The sequence below is a fragment of the Rhyacophila brunnea genome, unplaced genomic scaffold (assembly GCF_057557595.1).
Source record: "Rhyacophila brunnea isolate RB1 unplaced genomic scaffold, BYU_Rbru_1.0 scaffold_10, whole genome shotgun sequence".
NCBI lineage: Eukaryota > Metazoa > Arthropoda > Insecta > Trichoptera > Rhyacophilidae > Rhyacophila > Rhyacophila brunnea.
Genome location: NW_028232752.1, coordinates 7,229,563 through 7,249,169, shown reverse-complemented (window position 1 = coordinate 7,249,169; position 19,607 = coordinate 7,229,563). Strand labels below are relative to the sequence as shown.

Here is a 19,607-nt window from a genome sequence, read left to right as displayed (position 1 = left end):
TCGACACCTCTAAATGCAAAACTGGCTGAACATATAATATTAACGGGGTAGTTGACAAACACAACAACTACACCCCCACCCCCGATAATAATGAAAACAAATACGTATGACTGACAAAATTTAGTATTTAGTTTGCACTATTTATATCGAATCTCCATAGATTACCTCCACCCTTCACTACTGGGTGACAGGTAACGGTTTAGTTTTTTTTTTGTTTAATAACTTTAGTTGCTCTGTTGTTTACACTCAGTATTTTACATTATTCGACAGAACAGTTTGTATGTTTTGTTTAGATTAAACAACTACAGATGCACTGAGCTGTTTGCTAAGTTATGAAAGATTTAAAATTCAGGTTTTAGTAAATATGTCCTCTTTACGATGGCTCGAGCATAGAAGAGAATGAATAGTTCGGTGACGGAAAAATATGAGTTGTTCACGTATTAATGCCTTCTATGTTTTCCGTTTGTAACCTGACACTGCACTGTGATGAAAATTGGTTTTTATCTAACACTATTTTTCAAGAGATCAAATCAAAACCGAAGTTTTGAAATTCATCCGGAAATTAACTGTAAATCAAAATTTACAACACTTATTAAACTTAGAATAATTAATACCCCATTTCGATGTAGTCAGGCTTCCATTTAAATTTAAATTGTTTTGACATAACCATTTACCATTACAGTATCAATAGATTTAATCATCACCATCTTTACCTTACCTACCCTTAATTATCAGATTGCAAGATCTACCCTCCTTCGCTACTATGCGCTAATCCAGGATACCGATACTCCTTCCATGAGCGCTGACACCATAATCCCATCAAAACATCGGTCATCCAATTCCCCTACACCCTTCAGGGCCTTCGCGAAACACCCACCTGCTGAGGCCCGCCGTTATCCATTCTCTGCACGTCTCCCGCCCACCCAAGTCGTCCAATCGAGATATAGCGTATACTTTACCATCTCTAATTATTGTGTATAATGGCGAATTTTCCAGTCAGTGTTACGTCATAAAACTGTTTTTTTCTGAACAAATAAATAACTGTACCTGATTGCTCAATAAAAAAAACTCTCGGTAAAATAGATATTAATGTAAATACGGCTTTGTTGTTTTAAGAATTTCAGGTTTATGTTACGAACAAACTCAAACTGTGGAATACTCATTGTATATTAATGAAATAACAGAAAATGTAAACAAATATTGGAATAAAATATGTAGTATAAATTCCGCAAAATTTAATTGTTAGCAGAACCGGTTCCGTCCGCTTCAATGGGACACGGTAAACTGATGCAAAATATACAATTTTACATCTAGGTACTTACTTATACTAAGAAAAAGTCAAACTATTTATTGAATATTTGGACAATAGTTGGATAATATTATTATTAATAATGATTCCTACTTTACCATCGGATATGAGATGTATGGTGCAGTGGCGCACCCAGGATTTAATATTGGGGGGGGGGGGGCCCAAGGAGGAGAATGTAAATTAGTCCTATAGGCTCTTTTTCTTCTTCACATCCTAATTTCTCGTTTATCAATCTTCTGTCTATTGTACTCGGTGTACCTACACCATGGTCCCCACATCCTGAAACGGGCCCTCAGGCTAGGATATTTGGCGGCCCCCCTACCTACCGCCTGTCAATTACCTACGTGGTCGCAGTCATGATTTATTCTGGATTGGAACCGTTTCCTCGTGTCAAGCCTATCAGGCACCATTAGCGAGGGGTGCAAGACTAGTAAATGCGCTCCCTAAAGACATAGACATTTTCAATGATGTACTTTGCATTTTATTTTTGAAACTGTATTTTTCTGTATAAAATTGTATATTTTCCGTTCTCAAAAATTATATTTTTCTGTATTAAATTATACTTAAGTATGTTATGATTATTTTTTTTTTTTTTGTTATTATTATTGTTATTATATATATATTTCTGTTTCTATATTCTCTTCTCTCTTGTGAGGGTAATGTTTGACTTATAATGTAAATCTCATGTTGTGTACGTCTTGAATTTAGATTTGTTATGTCCACAATGTTTTGTATTCCTAAATAAATAAATAAATAAATAAATAAAGGCAGTGTGAAACACTACATTAACGTTTTTCAAACTGTGTTTTGTTCAAATTAAGGGTACTTATACAGTGAATTATTGGCGATTTTTAATACGGTCTACTTTAATAATGGAGCTGTCGAGTGTCGACACATAATAATCAAAAAATATATTGCACAATTATATATGTAATTGAAAATGGTCATGGCCATGACGTATAATAGCGCCGCAGGCGACTTTTTTTACTATTAAAGCTAATTTATGATGTGTGTTTATCTCACTTATCTGGTCAACCCGACACGCCGGGCCCCCACAGCCCGGGCGCCCAGGCTAAGGCCCTGTCAGCCCTCCCCAGCCATGACCTACACCACTCCGGAATTCGGGTGGACTCCAAGAATTTTTTGACAGTTCCATTAAGAATTGGGTTTCTAAAAAAACCTGAGATTAGTGTTTCAAAATTTTGTGTTAGAAATTAAAATCTAAGAAATTTTTCTAAAAAGGGTGCCGGAAAATTATTACAAATCATTTTTTTGCCGTGTTTTTATTTGTATAGTATTTATTTGTATAGTTTATTGGCTTTCAATTTGAATGTTTAAAATCATTCTGATAATTTTCATTTTTGGGGGGTGCCAGGGCCCCTTGCCCCCCCCCCCCCCTGGGTGCGCCACTGGTATGGTGAAATCGATTTCTGTTTTGCTCATAAAACTGAAACTAAAGTTTGTGTGTACCAGGAGCGAAGGGTCATAAGCGTCATAAAAAGTGCACATTAAACTTTGTTAGTCATACGTATTTGTTTTTATTGAACTAAAACTACAATTTACATATGGTATTGGTTAGTTGTTAAAAATCAATGAAGCCCTGCCTAAACCAAACCTTAATAAATTTGGTATATTTAGCGCGATACGATAAAATTATGCACACTTTTTCATTCATACTTATTTGTTTTCGTTATATTAAGAATACATATTACACGTATTGTTGGTTCATTTTTTTAAATTCATTAAGTCTGCCTAATTTAAACTTTTATCGATAAAAATATTATTCTATCTATAAAATATTCAAAGTTATGTATGATTTAATTGCATAAATTTAGATATTTTATAGATAGACGAGTATTTTTTGACTATCATCTATTATGGCTTGGTTTTCGCAGGGTTTAATTGAATTTTAAATACTTAACAACACCATCTATAAATTGCAGTCTTATTTCAATGAAAATAAAGAAGTATAACTGACAAAGCTTAGGGTGCACTATTTATGGCGAATCTTAACAGCCTACGTCCACCCTTCGCCACTGGTATGTACTATACGTAGTACAGTATACATTTCTGGATTTAATGCTAAAGTTTAAGAACGCTGTCTGTTCAAATATAAATCAATTAATTTTACCTAACTTTTTAAAAACAAATATTAGTTTCAACATAGTTAGGTTGGTAGGTGGTTACTTCGAGCTACTTAAAATAAATATTGACAATAAATTCCATTTTAAATTGGATTGCTACCATTCCATTAATATTGATACAAGAAAGGTATAATACATATTATGTTCTTATAGCGTACCCATTTCCGTGTTTGTTTACATCTTAAGGAATGACATTTTTACCGGTGTACAAAAATATGCAAATACTTATTTTCTCGACGCAAGCTTTTTCTTCTTTTATTGCTTTTCCATTTCATGAACATCCTCCACACACACGGCACACACACAGGTGAACATCAAGGCTAGCAACAACACACACGCGGCACACGAATAATATAATATTTTGCGAACAGGGAGCAACGAATAATCAATTATTCTAGTACAAATATATTTTCGGGGATGTCGTGTTTCGCTCCTCTCTTAAGTAAATCGTGGATTTATAGGAATATAAAATATTCATCACATCGTCGGAAAAGTGACGCCTTAAAAATGTATTTCTTTCCCCCCCTTTTGGAAACTCAAACGGAAAATTTTTATATGAGAAAATCTATATTCTGTATCACATGAAGAAGGGGGTAGTTCGCCTTCTTAAAGGTCGTTATTTCCACAGAGAGTATAGGATGTCTAGCGTTTTTTTTTAAATTTTAAATAGATTACCATCTTCGCTGCAAAGACGAAGATATACCCAGGCCATAGCACGAAATTGTTGTGAATTTTGATCGTAGTGCCAGTTTTTTCTCATACTTTAAATGCAATATTATGGCAAACTGTTTATAGAAAATTATTTCATATTGAAAACAAATGATAACATGTTATTTTTTTAAAACCATATCCGATCCTAAAAAGATCGTATACAGGGTGGTGGTTGTATTAGGAGATTTTTGTTTTTGCTAGAAATAGATGTTAGCCACTTGCTTAAGCTAATAGGTCTAAATACTCATTGGAAAACAACATGTGCATTTTATTGCCAAAGGCTGACACGTTACCCGCTCGGCCATCATGGGCGTTAAATAGTACGAACGAAGTATGTAATCGAATATTTTCATTTATTTCTTTTGAAATATACGCATATATCACTACAATCGAAACTTGCAAGTTCGTGCCGATGCCTAATTATAGATGACTTTGGTCGAGCATGTAAGCCTCCATGAAGACTATTCCGATCTTTAAACATATGTCAATGAACTAATAAAAATGTATAATTTTTGTTTGTTAAACATTTGTATTATTTAAATGTTTTAAACGCTCTACGCTAAAACATTTACAATAATAATAATTGTAATAATATATATGTTATTCCGTATACATTGGCACCATGGGCACGGTAAAAGCGGCTTACAGTTTTAATTGTGTTGGTATTGATTCTTAGCATTGAAACAGGAATTGCAGCAAAGAATTATTCCAATACACATGAGAATCGCGGCTGGTGCCACTGTCTATTGATTGACATGTAGAGTTGAAAATTTCAATCTCGAGATTCGGGATTTCCAGAAAAGAATTCTCGAGAATTCTTGAGATATCAGGAAATTTAAAAAAAAACCTGTAATAATCCTAAAATCAGTGTAAAAACAGACGAATTTCAAAAAAAGTATGATTTTTTTTATTTATGTAAGACAAACAAAATAGAAATGGTAAAACAAAAATAATTCAAAACATCACTTATTAAAATAGAATTTCAAAAAACACAGACTGCCAATCGCGTACGCTTTTGAGACACAAAATTCCCTGATGTTGCAAAAATTGCGCTCATTTTGCGTCGACGTTGGTTTAATTGTGTTTAATGCCACGATCAGTCTTTGAACGCTTTGTGTTTTCTGTCCACTTTTTTCATATAGAAAATCGTTTTCTTCAATTAATATTTGACAATAAAAATATCCCGAATTCCGAGAAAAGATTCTCGAGATCCGGGATTTTTCCGAAATGTTAAAAAATTTCAATTCTCGAGATTCGGGATGGAAAATCTCGAAAATTTCTCGAGAATTCCCGTCGGGAAAATCCCTAAACCCAACTCTAGACATATGTAAGTGTGGCCATATTTGGGGAAAACTTACTTTTTCATCGGAAATAGCGACGCGTGGTCTTGTCCAATATTGTCTTTATAATATAATAAGCGCACAAATTCCATACATCATACTATCGACCTACATTCCGGGCTAGTTTAACATACATTAGTGTCTGCTATGTTTATGAAACACATCTCGTTAATTTAGAATTACTATTTTATAAACAAGCTTTATTTAATAATTTAATATACATAATTTTGAAAAACACTTCTGAGAAAATATATTATAACCAATAGAAAAAAAACCTTTTTGAAAAAAGTAAGACACCCGGCAGGAATCGAACCTGCATCTCCTGGGTTTACGGCCCAATCCGCGCAATGTCCACTATGCTACGAGGTGACATACTAATGACGACAAACTTTAACTATTGGCCTTTTAATACCTGCTCATCAGCGTTCTTCCAAATCAAGCTACTATTGGCGATCGGTTTTTGTTTATTAAATCAAAGTAGGTACCTACTACTTTAATTAATAACCGACGTCACGGATTTATCCAATATTTTATGTTGTAACTTACTCGTACTTGCTAATAATTTTTAAATAAATATTTATTGTATTATGTTTTTGAGTTGTCACCAGTGGCGATTCTCCCTTGAGAGCGTTGGAGCGGTGCACACCCACCCACTCAATTTATGCGAAAAGACTTTTTTTAAATGAGTATTTAATTTATATTTGATTAATTAAAAGTGTTCTGATCTATTACCGTAGTCATTAATTCATATACAAAAACAAATTCTAATATGTGTTTTTAACCGGCTATTTTAAATAATAATATTATATGTTGATGTGAGCGATATTCGCCATCGCTCGACCAAAGCGCCCAGTAATCTAATTTCGATTTCTTTGCAATGAGAAAGAGCGTCGTCTGGCGCGTGGAACAGCAATACGTAAATATTTTTTCTACGTGCTCGGGAGCGACAGTTCAAGTCGCTCTCGGCCCGAACGCAGATTCATCGGTTTTAAAACAATACAGCCCGTATCACACGTACAATTATTGTATGACAATTTTTATTCAATATTATTATAAAAATAAATTCTTTTCACAGTACGCATTTAAATTTCTGCACATGTTGACAACATTTCTCAAATTTAGGCGAAGTACAATTTAAAAATAAACTTCAAGTTTTTTTTCAGTTTGATAACTAAATTCACAATGTTTATCAATTATGATATCTCTTCAAACTAGCTCTGTAATACGTCTGACTTTTGAGATAAAAATAAACTCAAAAATGAATTGTCTGTTATTTACAGCTTGGATAATTTTTATAATGCTGATGGCGCCTCAGCATTATAAAACATTTTAATCGAAAAAATTCTCATTGACACATTTACGGAAATGGTTTTACTATTAAATTTAATTTTTACTATTCCGATGACATCAGTGGAAAGCGAAAGATGTTTTTTCACACTCAAACGGATCAAGTGTTTTAGTAGAAACACCATCGCGCAATCAAGATTGAACGCATTATGTATGCTCAGTATCGAAAAAAGAATGATACAAGAGATTCCTGACTTCAACAAACGCGTAATTGAAAAATTTGTGTCGATGAAAAACAGAAGAATGGATTTCTCATACAAATGAACAATAAATCCCGGCCACTGCCAGATACGAGATATTTCGGTACTACTAATAATTCGGTCAAAACAAAATAGTTTGTGTTAAAGTTTAAAATCCATTTTTTTTCAAGAAAAACTGTTTTTAGAGGTACAACAAATAATAAATAGTAAGTTATTTATTATTTCTTTTAAATGTACTAAATTAAAAAAACCAATAGTTTTTTTTTTTTTGATTTTTTGGTGAAGTTTTGATGAAGGCAAATGCCTTTTTACGGCAGTCAAAAGGTGAAAAAAGTGAACTCCCAGTAAAATAACTCACCGGTCGCCACTGGTTGTCACCATAATGTGTTCCTTTCCATTCTCTCTTCGACGTTTCGGGCTCGTTATATGCATTATTCTCAAGAGATAGTGAAGTAAACTCTTCCGCTCATACACCTAACGAAAGAATGTGGAAGAAATACAGTGACAAACGTGAAAGTTGCAAGCAAATTCACTTCGCTGGATTAAATAGATTTAAGACATTTTTATGTTATTGGTGTTTCATGGAATACAATATTCCTGTTGGATATAACTAATATTGATGAATTTTATTGTATTAAAAGATAACTACAATACCAATTATTGAAAACAAAACCCGGAAGCCTTTTTCCGTCATCACAAAAAATAATTGTTCTGGGCTCATCTGTACCCTTCGTTATTTTGTAGCACGTGTTTTTCATTTTTCCACACGTGTCATGATAATAATATAAAGGTATATTTTTTTTACCCATACATATCCAGTATCCACAATACATTCTATTTTCAACAATTTCAAGTTTTGAGTTATGTTAGTCATTTGTATATCCCTCTTCAGTTCCACAAAATTACAACTCCAAAAAATTACTAGTTGTCTTCGTAGGGCCGATGTTTTTGTCATTTTTCTACAAGTCAGTGTAGTTGAGGCAAAAGTTTGATTAGCCATTACTAAAAACTACTAATTCCTATTTGTAGCACTATGGAACTGAGCCATCGGCATATTTTTGTAAAATATATATCGTCGAATATATAATATATAACGTCGTAAAATATATACAGACGATATATATTTTACAAAAATATGCCGATGGCTCAGTTCCATAGTGCTACAAATAGGAATTAGTAGTTTTTAGTAATGGCTAATCAAACTTTTGCCTCAACTACATTGACTTGTAGAAAAATGACAAAAACATCGGCCCTACGAAGACAACTAGTAATTTTTTGGAGTTGTAATTTTGTGGAACTGAAGAGGGATATACAAATGACTAACATAACTCAAAACTTGAAATTGTTGACTTATCGTACTATGGAACCGAGCCATCGAACTTGCGCTCAAAAATAATACGACTTTATTAGTCGGCCCCAGTGGCAAAGGGTGGAGGTAGGCTCTAGAGATCCGACATAAATAGTGCACAATAAACTTTATCAGTCAAACGTGTTTGTTTTCATTGAACTAATGCAACAATGTCTCGGTAGTGTTTGTTAGTTTTTAAAATCAAATTAAACCCTGCTTAATCCAAGCCATAGTTAATAAAAACCGTCTAGAGTCTTTGTTCATGTTGAATTAAAATGACACTCATTTTAACAGAAATATATTTCAAAATTGACAATAAACGCCTATAAGTATATTATATTTTTGTTTCGTTTCATGTCATTTCGATAATCGTCAAACTGGTGTCACATACCTAAGCGCACATTAAATTATACGATAACATTTCACCATAAGGTCTTGAATGCTCCTATTGTTTCAAGTGATAAATTATGTGGCTTTTTTACCCTTCTAAGATAGGTACTGACCAACCTGCTTACGTAGATATCTGATTCGGAAAATCATCAGAAATTTCATGCGCAAGAAAATAAATAAACCAAATATTGATACAAAATATCACAATGCCTAAATCCCCCATCAAAAATCCTCCAATCGACAGAGTTGGGAATATAATGATAATATTATTGTAACTGTAAATGAGTCAAGGCTAGACCAGGATGCACAGCGAAACAAACAAAAAGAAAGTTACCGTTATCTGTTTCTGGGCGGACGAAGGATCGAGAGTAGGTTCGGTCAGTCGGTAACCTACCCTTGAGCCTTGAACGTCACCTCTAAATACGATTTGCTACCTTTTTCGCGCTTTGTTGTAAATGTTGTTAGTAATTAATTGTTACTTGTCAAGCGAAATATACTTACGTAATACTTAATGTCCCTGAATCCGTGGTTTTAATATGTCGAAAAGTATAAATCAACGGGACCCATCAATATCTACCGTATTTTCAGAAAATTTAAAGCTGTCGGAGGCATCAAAAAATGCTAGTAAAAACGCCACAAGCTAGATGCCTATCGAAAAATGCTAGATCAGGCAAGAAAAACGCAATTGGCAAACGCCGGTAACCTTACAGTATTAAACTATTCAAGTCGATTGAAACATACTACGTATCCAACCAAGATAATATCATGAAGATATCTAGGTGTACAGTACACCATCAGTATATTGTAACTGAAATGATGTAGAAAGTGGAGATAGATACATACGCATTATTATTATAACAGGTTATTATTTAAACAGTACTAAGCACGTATTCCTCGGCGTGTTTTCATATAATATTCATTTGACTATGATGTCTCCTTGTCTGTGCAAATAAAACTGATGTATGGTAGACATTGTCGCTGGTATTGTATGACATTGTTCCGACTCGGGCGGAGAAATTATTATTGTTTATTTTCTCTGAAGACACAATAAATCGTACATCGTGGAGTAGACGTTAACACGCTCTGTTTTTGATCGGTGGATCGTAGATGCCAATTTATTTGTTGTAGGTAATTCAATAAATATGTATTTGAATGCAGGAAATCAGTCCTCTAAAATTCCTCTTGAAGTTTCAAAGTTTCCTAATGAGTGAATTGCTTCGGTTACATGTAAATTGTACGTAAAACATTTCACCGTGGCACAGTTCGCCATGAGCTTTTTCTATCAGAAAGATGACCATATACTATACGGTCTCCAATTTTATTACATTCAATATGAACATATATTCAATTTTCATGAATAATTTTGACAAAATTCATGAATTCATACATTGTTGTTTTTATTTAATAAAACGCAATTTTTTCAACTTCTCAACTGAAAATTTCCCTCTGAGGCGGACGAAACCGGTCCTAATCTATTGATTAAAAGTGGAATAAGTACTACAAAAAAATGCGTTTTATTAAATAAAAACAACAATACAATGCAGTTCCACCATGAATTGACAGTTAACAAAATAAAAGGAATTCATACATGAAAACCTAACCTCAAATAATCCAGTACAATATTATCTGAATTTTGACCTAGGTGGCCTAAACATTATTATGTTTTTACGTCCACATTTTATTTCGTATGCCACGTTCTCGTGTGACGAAATGTGTCAATAAACAGTGTAATGAATGACAGTTGAACGTCAGTTGATAAGTAGGAACGACATTTAAACAAAGTTGATTAACTTGCAAGTTGAATTGAACGAAGTCATTTATACTTTTAGTCGTTCCATATTCGAGTCAACCGATTGACTAGGTAAGTCACCAAAGTTATAACAATTCTTGACTTGCACACATAGTTAGACGTTTTTTTATGCTTTTTCGCCAATATTTTCAAACGAACTAACAAATTCACTTCGCGTCGTCTTAATTACGGTCATCGATTCAATTCAAATTGATTCATGGGAACGTTCTTTTCGGTTTCTTGTACAACATTCAACAGGCAGTTGAACAATAAAAATCACCACCTGAGAATACGTTATTAGGCACACATATCTTTCAACCTTCCTAAGTTTTCTGTCAATTAGGGTCCGTTTCAATTTCGTTTTATTCCTCCCGAGCCGCCAATTGAGCACACATCTCGATCCTCTCAGTGCAGTGCCGTGCCGACTTCCTCTCGGGCGGAGGGTAAACAAAGGCCCTCTTCGGCAGCGTGATTGAGCGATAGAAATAAAGGTAAAATATTGTGTCTGAGAGCCACGACTCGATGTAGTCGATTGTGTTTCGGTATTGGCCATTTCTTTGCCTTTTGCATAAAGGCAGGAGATCTCGGCGTGCCTTGTTTGAGGACGATTTATGTGCTTTGTCGTCTCGTTAAATAAATGTTAAGTCATTCGGCCATGTTTAAAAATCCGTCTTGACACAATATCACGGTACCGGAGAGATGGGCTGTTTTCCTTTTAAGTCTTTTTTCAGCAAACAAAGTATGTAACGAATTCTACTCGTAGACTTCGTACCAACTTAATTTAAATAATATATATTTATATTTTCTCTTTTATTATAGGTATGGATTCACCACTCAAATTAATCATCTAATTTTTTAAATCTTACCAGACGATAACTGCACTTTATACTCGATAATTTTAAGTAAATTCTTTCATATAACATCTATAAATTAACATGCAACTATTGTGATCGCATATACATTGGAAAAACTTCACGTAACTTCAGTATCAGAATTATTGAATATACATGCCGAAAAAGTAACATTTTTATTCATATTGTTTTCGTAATTTGTAAACCTCACCGAGAATAACCACTTGAAAATATTATGGTCTCATTTAAGTATGTAGGTACAGTGAAATAACATTTTTAATGGCCTCACAATCATACCTACGCAAATAAAATATTAATTGTTCAACACCAACTAATAGCTTCATAGCATCCTTCCCCATATTACCTCTTCAGTTAGGCCACTGTCTTCCAGTAGTTTTTTTTCCCGCTTGGACGCCCATCGACCCTTTTTATGATTTGCGTTATATATATTATGTAAGTATCGTGCGGAAATTTGTGATACACAGACTAGATCAAATGCTTCATAAATTCCATTTTCATCGTGCATAAAGCATTATGCATAGGTCTATTTATTTTGACGAATTTTAATACACCTAGGACGGCATACATATTAGATTTGACTCACATAGGCGAACCGATTTATCAGACCAGTCTCTCAGAAAACGCAAAACAAAATGTGTATGTTATAGAAGAATTATGTTCCTTATTGCTGAATTTTTATCCACATACTCACTCGAACGGCTCTCATCTGATATCTTCCTTAAATGACAACCCAAATTGTCCACACGCTCCACAGCCCATATTTTTCGAAATTCACAGGTATACAAATATAATTTTCACATCAGAACCAGTGTATCTTAAGTACGACTTTGTCAAACATGTGTTTATTTTGTATCTAACGTAGCATATCTTTGAAAGCCGATTTGTATTTTGAGTAGTCATAAAAAAAATTCAAAATTATAAAACCATAACGTAACCCTATGAAAAATCCTATATTGCGTTTTCCCCATAGTGTGACTTTGGGCTGTTGCTGATTTTACAACGTTTTTCTTAGCTCGTATTCTTATTTTGTCCGGTACAAATCTTGCAATCGATTTTTAACTAACTTCCCGACTAGCTAGACATTTCAAACTTTTATAATATATCAGAATACGATGCCAATGTATTTTTTTAATACTTTTAGCCATCTTAAAGTATAATTGAATTCATTTTCAGTTAATTCTGTTTTGTGTGAAAAGTTATTTCGACAACATTATTGGTTGCTAGGGGTCTGGGGTCCTAGCAACTAAATTATTAATATATACGTGCGTTACTTTGGAAATCAATATGACATGTCAAGTACAAATTTTTTTGATCGTTTAAGCTAGTCAAGTCAAGTTTATATGGTTCAACAGAAAATTTTAAAACGTTGTATATAAAAAGTTCATTTTATCGTGTAATTATATGTGTTTAATATTAGTAATTATTGTATGCATCTACATACATATATTATATTTTTATTAATGATTGATTTTCTTTTTATTGCAGGTAAGTGCTGATTTCGCAGTTCAGATTGGTCTGCCTCGATTGATATTCTAAAAGGCAGAAAGTATAGGCATTATTTACTTCACTACAAACTGTTCAATGAATCAGGTAGTATTAAAATTCAGTACGTACATGCTATATTGCTCACTGCCTTGCTAATTGCTAATGTGCACCATCTTGTTGCAACTGCATATCGTCCGGATCAAAATAATCTAATTCAAGCTAGAAAAAAAATAGTAATCATGTTTCTGTAACGCTCTTAGGCATAAAGCCCATTGACGCAGCGAGTGCGGCGCTCGCGCAAAATTTCTACAAGTGGCGCGTAAATCATCGAAAATACAACGTAATCAAATACGCCAGCGCACACTGGACTTGGCGATGCCTTGCGCCCTACCTGCCGCATGAGTCACCGTTTTTCGCTTCTCGGCGATACGATTTAATGAAAATACAAAGAAGTCCATTCATTGAACACGGCTACCAAAATCACGCTGCTCGAGGCGTCGTCGATCGACGGGCGAGAAGCAATTATTTAATAACAGAGATCTCTTTGTTTAATTTTATCCCGTGTCCTATATTTCGCTGGTTGAATAATGTCGTCGTAAATATTAATCACAAGCCCCGAAATAATATAATATTTTTATTGCTTTGTTATGAGAGACGCTGTAATAATAATTATTTTGTGCTGCTTGGGCCGCTTATTACATAGGTGAAGGGTAATGCGCGGCAAGAGATGTGTGATTATGGTTATGAATAAACGCTTCATACACCGACTTCGCCCGCTCGACGCGTTCTATGGGCACTATCGCTTAGGCATAAAGCCCACCAAAAAAGCGTTCGGTGCGCTCACTACTGAGTAGGCCCCCTCCCACCCGCGCATTACCCTTCACCTATGTAATAAGGGGCTCAAGGAGCACAAAATAATTATTATTATCAGCGTCTCTCATAACAAAGCAATAAAAATGTTATTAAATTTCTCGGGGCTTGTAATTAATATCGGACACGCAATAACGAAACAAAGACTTCACTGTTCTTAAATAATGGCTTCTCGCCCGTCTTATCGACGACGCTTCGAGGAACATGATTTTGCTTGCCGTGTTCAATGAATGGACTACGTTGTATTTTCGTTAATTCGTATCGCCGAGAAGCCAAAAAACGATGACTAATGGGGCAGGCGGGCACAGTGCGTCGTCAAGTCCAGTGTGCGCTGGCGTATTTGATTACGTTGTATTTTCGATGATTCACATAGAAAATGCGCGAGCGCCCCGCAAGCGTGCTTTAGTGGACTAATTGCCTTATACCTACATATTAAATAAAAAATGAAAATAATTAATATAGGCATAATACATAAAAAGTCTAAGTATAATACATAGAAAGTCTTGGTCGCTCAAAGGATGGCGAAATTTAAATGTGGTCACGATCCTCAGCCATGAGTGCACGACCAAGTAGAAAAAGATAATACATAATCGTTAAACTAAATGCTAAAATAACTAAATGCCGAAAGGCGAAACCCGGGTTGTAAAAAACTAAGCTCAAAGTACAAAATTTCAATCAATTATAAATTATTATAATTTAAATAAATTCTTTTGAAAGTTACACTCGTATTCACAAAGCCACGAAAATGGTTTAGCAGTGTTTAATTATAATCTACCTACTAGTTGATAATTCCATACTCGTTATATTTTATTATAATGTAGTAATTGAGTAGGTCAAAAGCAAAAGAGCTTCTGACCATCACTTACACCAGGGGTTCTTAACCGCATGCTCGCGGGCGCATGTGCCATTTTCGTGCGCCTCCGGCAAAGTATTGGGTAAATAACGAAAAAAATATATATTGAAATCGCAACGAAATAGCCATATTTTTGAGATTTGAGATTTAAAAAAAATTCATTTCAAAAGGTCAAACATTCGAACAAATAGATAACCATCATTTACTGATTGACTAGGCTTTTTTACTGCTATTAATTTGTGAAAAATTTTAATCTTGAACTTCAGGAAAAAATAAAGATATAGCAGAAATGATTAGTTTTATAAATGCCTTCAAAGCTAAAATACAGTTTTGTGTAAGTAAATATTTTTAGAAAAATTCTCTTCCAGTGATGAAAAAAGTGTTTGGTGAAAATATTTTTGACGTAAAATTATTTATTACTGATCTTAATATGCTTTTAGAGCAATTTGAAAATAGATTCCAGCAATTTTCCATTATCGAAGCAATGGCCACATTTTTCCTTTCAATACACATAACTAAAATTGCTAATTCCATAGCGGAAATTCTTCAAGAAGACACACTAAAAATTGAAGAATAAATTTTAGATACCTACCTATTCAAAATGACATTGTCTTAAATTCGAACGATTTTATGATAATGTTTCGACGAATTTTTAGAAATCCGATGTGCGCCCGCTACTATTATCCCAAATCTCAAATGCGCCCGCTACCGCAAAAAGGTTAAGAACCCCTGACTTAGACATTGAGATATGCGCATTAAAATAATGGCACAGTTTTGAGAGGATTTTAGGGAGGTACACTATAAGTTTAATTATATTACATTAATATAGTGTATTACTTTGACCATTATTTAAATTAAAAATATAAAGTTATCTGGACTGATTTGAACATTTCAAAAATGAAGAGAAGCCCCTTTGCTTCTTTCCTACTCAATTGCACTACCTACTGCATTTATTAAATTACACTAATTAAAATTATCATCCTGCGAACACGTTCAAATAATAATAATTAGAATTGCATAGGGTCCGCCAAAAATTCTGCTGGGCGTATACCTTCGCCGCCCTCCCCGCTGCGGTAATAAATGAATATGGGCAGGAATGGAAAGATGCAATTCGCGATAGACGGTCACCGGGCAATGCATCCTCATTCAATACCTGCCCACCCCGTGGCGTCTCTTCGGATGCATTATTTGATTAAGACAATGGAGACGGAGGCCTTCATTTAATAAGGAAACCTCTAGACTGCGGTTTGTTTATTATGAATAAAAGTGCCAATGCATTTATAAAAACGTGATTGTACATAAGCCCTGTCTACATTCTGGCATTTTTTCGGTCACTAGATGAACGCATTGCCTACTAAATGAAAACTAAATAGAAATAAAAATATAAGTACATGAATGAAATATAAATGAATGAAAACTGTCTTACTTTATCAGCGCATCTATTCTATACACAAGACTGCTGTCGGAAGTTATCGATGGTAGTTTTTCATATTTTTGTATCGAAGTATTAGCAATTATTGTAGCAATTACAATAAGTTAGTTGTAATTGTTACAATAAGTACTATATTTTAACAGTACCTCTCTTGACTGCTAAATTTTAGAGCGAGATAGACAGAGAGTTTTAGACGGCTAACTTCTTGTAACAATAATTATAATACTTCGATACAAACATATGAAAAACTACCCTCGATAGCTGCCGATATTAGTCTTGTGTATAGAATAGATGCGTAGGTGTGGTTTAACTGGCTTCTGATCTCGAATGTAGAGAAATATGGGATACACTTAAACACGTGTTAAATAATATATATATATATTTCTAATAGTTACGTATGTATCATAATATCTATTAACGTTTTTCGTGTAAACAAAACGCGTATTCAATATTTCAGGCTATCGGCGCGCTTTGTGTTCTTTGGGTTGGGTCTTATAACAAAAATAGCCCGGCTTCACAACTTTGGTCCAGGAGGGTTACTGAAGTTCACATTTATTTCTAAAATAATCTGTTACGTGGTACAATTTTATTTTTGTAAAACATAGTGTCTCGTAAAAAGAACGTATGTTGACTTAACAACTTTTACGAAGAGTGGCCGTTAGCTAATCGCTTAATTGGATCTTTGTTCAATCACAGATGTTTAAGGCATAAAGCCCACCGAAAAAGCATTCGGTGCGCTCACTACTGAGTAGGCCCCCTCCCACCCGCGCATATTACCCTTCACCTATGTAATAGGTGCACAAAATAATTATTATTATCAGCGTCTCTCATAACAAAGCAATAAAAATATTATTAAATTTCTCGGGGCGTGTAATTAATATCGGACACGCAATAATTAAACAAAGAGTTCACTGTTCATAAATAATGGCTTCTCGCCCGTCTTATCGACGACGCTTCGAGGAGCGTGATTTTGCTTGCCGTGTTCAATGAATGGACTACGTTGTATTTTCGTTAATTCGTATCGCTGAGAAGCCAAAAACGGTGACTCATAGGGCAGGCGGGCACAGTGCGTCGTCAAATCCAGTGTGCGCTGGCGTATTTGATTACGTTGTATTTTCGATGATTCACATAGAAAATGCGCGAGCTAAATATTATGTTATTGTATACCTTTAGAGACACACTATGCCTCCGTGAGTGCATAATATTTTATTTTTTATATTTTATCATCATATTGTACTCTTTTAAAATCGCCTACATTGCAAATTGTGATTGATTTAATTGGTACTTATTCGTACCTAAGCATAATAATTTGTAGGCGACGCGATGTCCCACTTTGTATTACAAAGTATAAATAGTTCACCGTATTACTGGCAGCCGACTTAGCAAGTCTCGCCTATGGATTGCAATACCGGTATTTCAAAACCGGTATCCCAGTATTTATCGATACCGAAATACCGGTTTTAAAAATCAGACAAAAACCGATGTATTCGGTATTGAAAGTGGAAACAGAATGTATTAATTGACATTAACACTGTATTTTTTGTCGGGTTACGCGATGTCTAGTTTACTTCCGTTGCCCTTCGACTTCCTCGGTGACCAGCAATGGCACGTAGCTAGTTACATACTTCCGTAATTTAAAACTTATCCAAATATTTTCGCCAGTTGCTCGAGGGCTTTAGAAGTTTGCTTGTGTATTTTTAAGTAAATATATCTGAAATCCTGGTTAAATACTATTCGTTTGTATAATGATGAAGAAAATGCCAATAGGTCAACTACTAGGTATTTGTAAATATCAGTATCTCTAGGGTATCTTACCTTTATCTATTTTTAAAAGTTTACATATAAAATATTTATATAAATTATTATATATTATATAATATATTATATTATTATATATATTATTTAGATATTTTTATTACAACGTTTTTATTAGCTCGTATTCTTGTTTGTCCAGTACAAATCTTGCAATCGATTTTTAACTAACTTCCCGACTAGCTAGACATTTGAAACTTTTATAATATATCAGAACACGATGCCAATGCATTCTTTTAATGCTTTTAGCCATCTTTAAGCAGAATTGAATTCATTTTCAGTCAATTCTGTTTTGTAAGGAAAGTTATTTCAGAAAAATCCGTAAAAAGTAAAAGACTATTATTGGTTGCTAAGAGGGTGGTCCTAGCAACTAAATTATTAATATATACGTGCGTTACTATGGAAATCAAAATGAAATATCAAAATGACATTTCAGTATTCTGTATTTTTTTTTGTTTGTTTTTTACTGAAGTTTAAGTAATTAAGTTAAGTTTGAGCATATTGAGCATAATAATTCAACAGAAAATTTAAAAACGTTGTATATAAAAAGTTCTTTTTATCTTGTAATTATTATAGAATATTAATAGTTTATATTATATATCTATATTTATTGGTAGAGACTTCTGTCTTCCGATATATTTCACGAATACCGGTACATATTGGTATTTTCATTACGTATTGAAATCCCTAGGCCCCGCCCATATTCAAAGCAATCTGTAGCTAACATAATAATAATATATTTAAGTTATCAACATCATCATTCTAATTCTAATACGTCATGCACTTACAATACGTTATGTTATAAATAAATAACAAATAATACTTATTCAATGGAAATATAAACAAAGGAACATCATTTCCTGAGTGTTTATTACTCTGCTACCTTATCTGAATGACAAATTAAATACTTAGATGTTTCTGGACGTCGGAGATCTACAGCATCATAGCCTTTAGAATTATCACTATAATGTTTTGTAAATATACGAGAAGTTCTGCTCCATCAAATTCGCAACACGTGTTTCTAGCGTAACAAAATTTAACGATTATTAAATTCCAGAGCTTTGGACTCGCAGATACTACGAGCTTTTATTACTGGCCGTCTTCGTAATATAAAATAAACGCACGCGTCCTTTGTATAATATTATGAAATTAGAATGAGCGGTTATGCAATGATTTAGTACTGTGGATGTATGATTTATATCTGGCACCATTATATATAATATATACAGGTGATTAATATCTCTTATAATTAGTTATAAGTATCATGTAAGTGGAATGTTTTGTAGACTAGGTGGGAATGAGTGGCGATTATATCAGCTTGCTAGTAGTGCTTTTCGGGATGTTCTCGTCGGGTTCAGTATTTTGCTACAAATCTTAATATTTGAAACAATATTCAATAACATAACCTGAACGATTCTGTGTAGGTATATAATTCAACCACCACTCAACGCGATAGCTGGTCGAGTCTTAGGCATAAAGCCCATTGACGCAGCGAGTGCGGCGCTCGCGCAAAATTTCTACAAGTGGCGCGTAAATCATCAAAAATACAACGTAATCAAATACGCCAGCGCACACTGGACTTGACGATGCCTTGCGCCCCGCCTGCCGCATGAGTCACCGTTTTTCGCTTTTCGGCGGTACGATTTAATGAAAATACAAAGAAGTCCATTCATTGAACACGGCTACCAAAATCACGCTGCTCGAG

General features: G+C 34.1%; 1 protein-coding gene across 3 annotated transcripts in view; it reads left to right on the top strand.

Moving 5' to 3' along the window:
• Window positions 1-19,607, top strand: part of LOC147078852 (mannosyl-oligosaccharide alpha-1,2-mannosidase IA-like) — a 607,020-nt gene that overhangs the window by 466,336 nt on the left and 121,077 nt on the right. The window contains exon 2 of one of the 3 annotated variants that reach the window (XM_085950266.1): window positions 12,936-13,158. The exons of the other annotated variants lie outside the window; for them this stretch is intronic. Coding sequence (XP_085806392.1) covers window positions 12,936-12,986 — 51 coding nt within the window. The 3' untranslated portion in view covers window positions 12,987-13,158. Of the gene's footprint in view, window positions 1-12,935; window positions 13,159-19,607 lie in introns of those variants that run through there. 3 annotated transcript variants of the gene reach the window in all.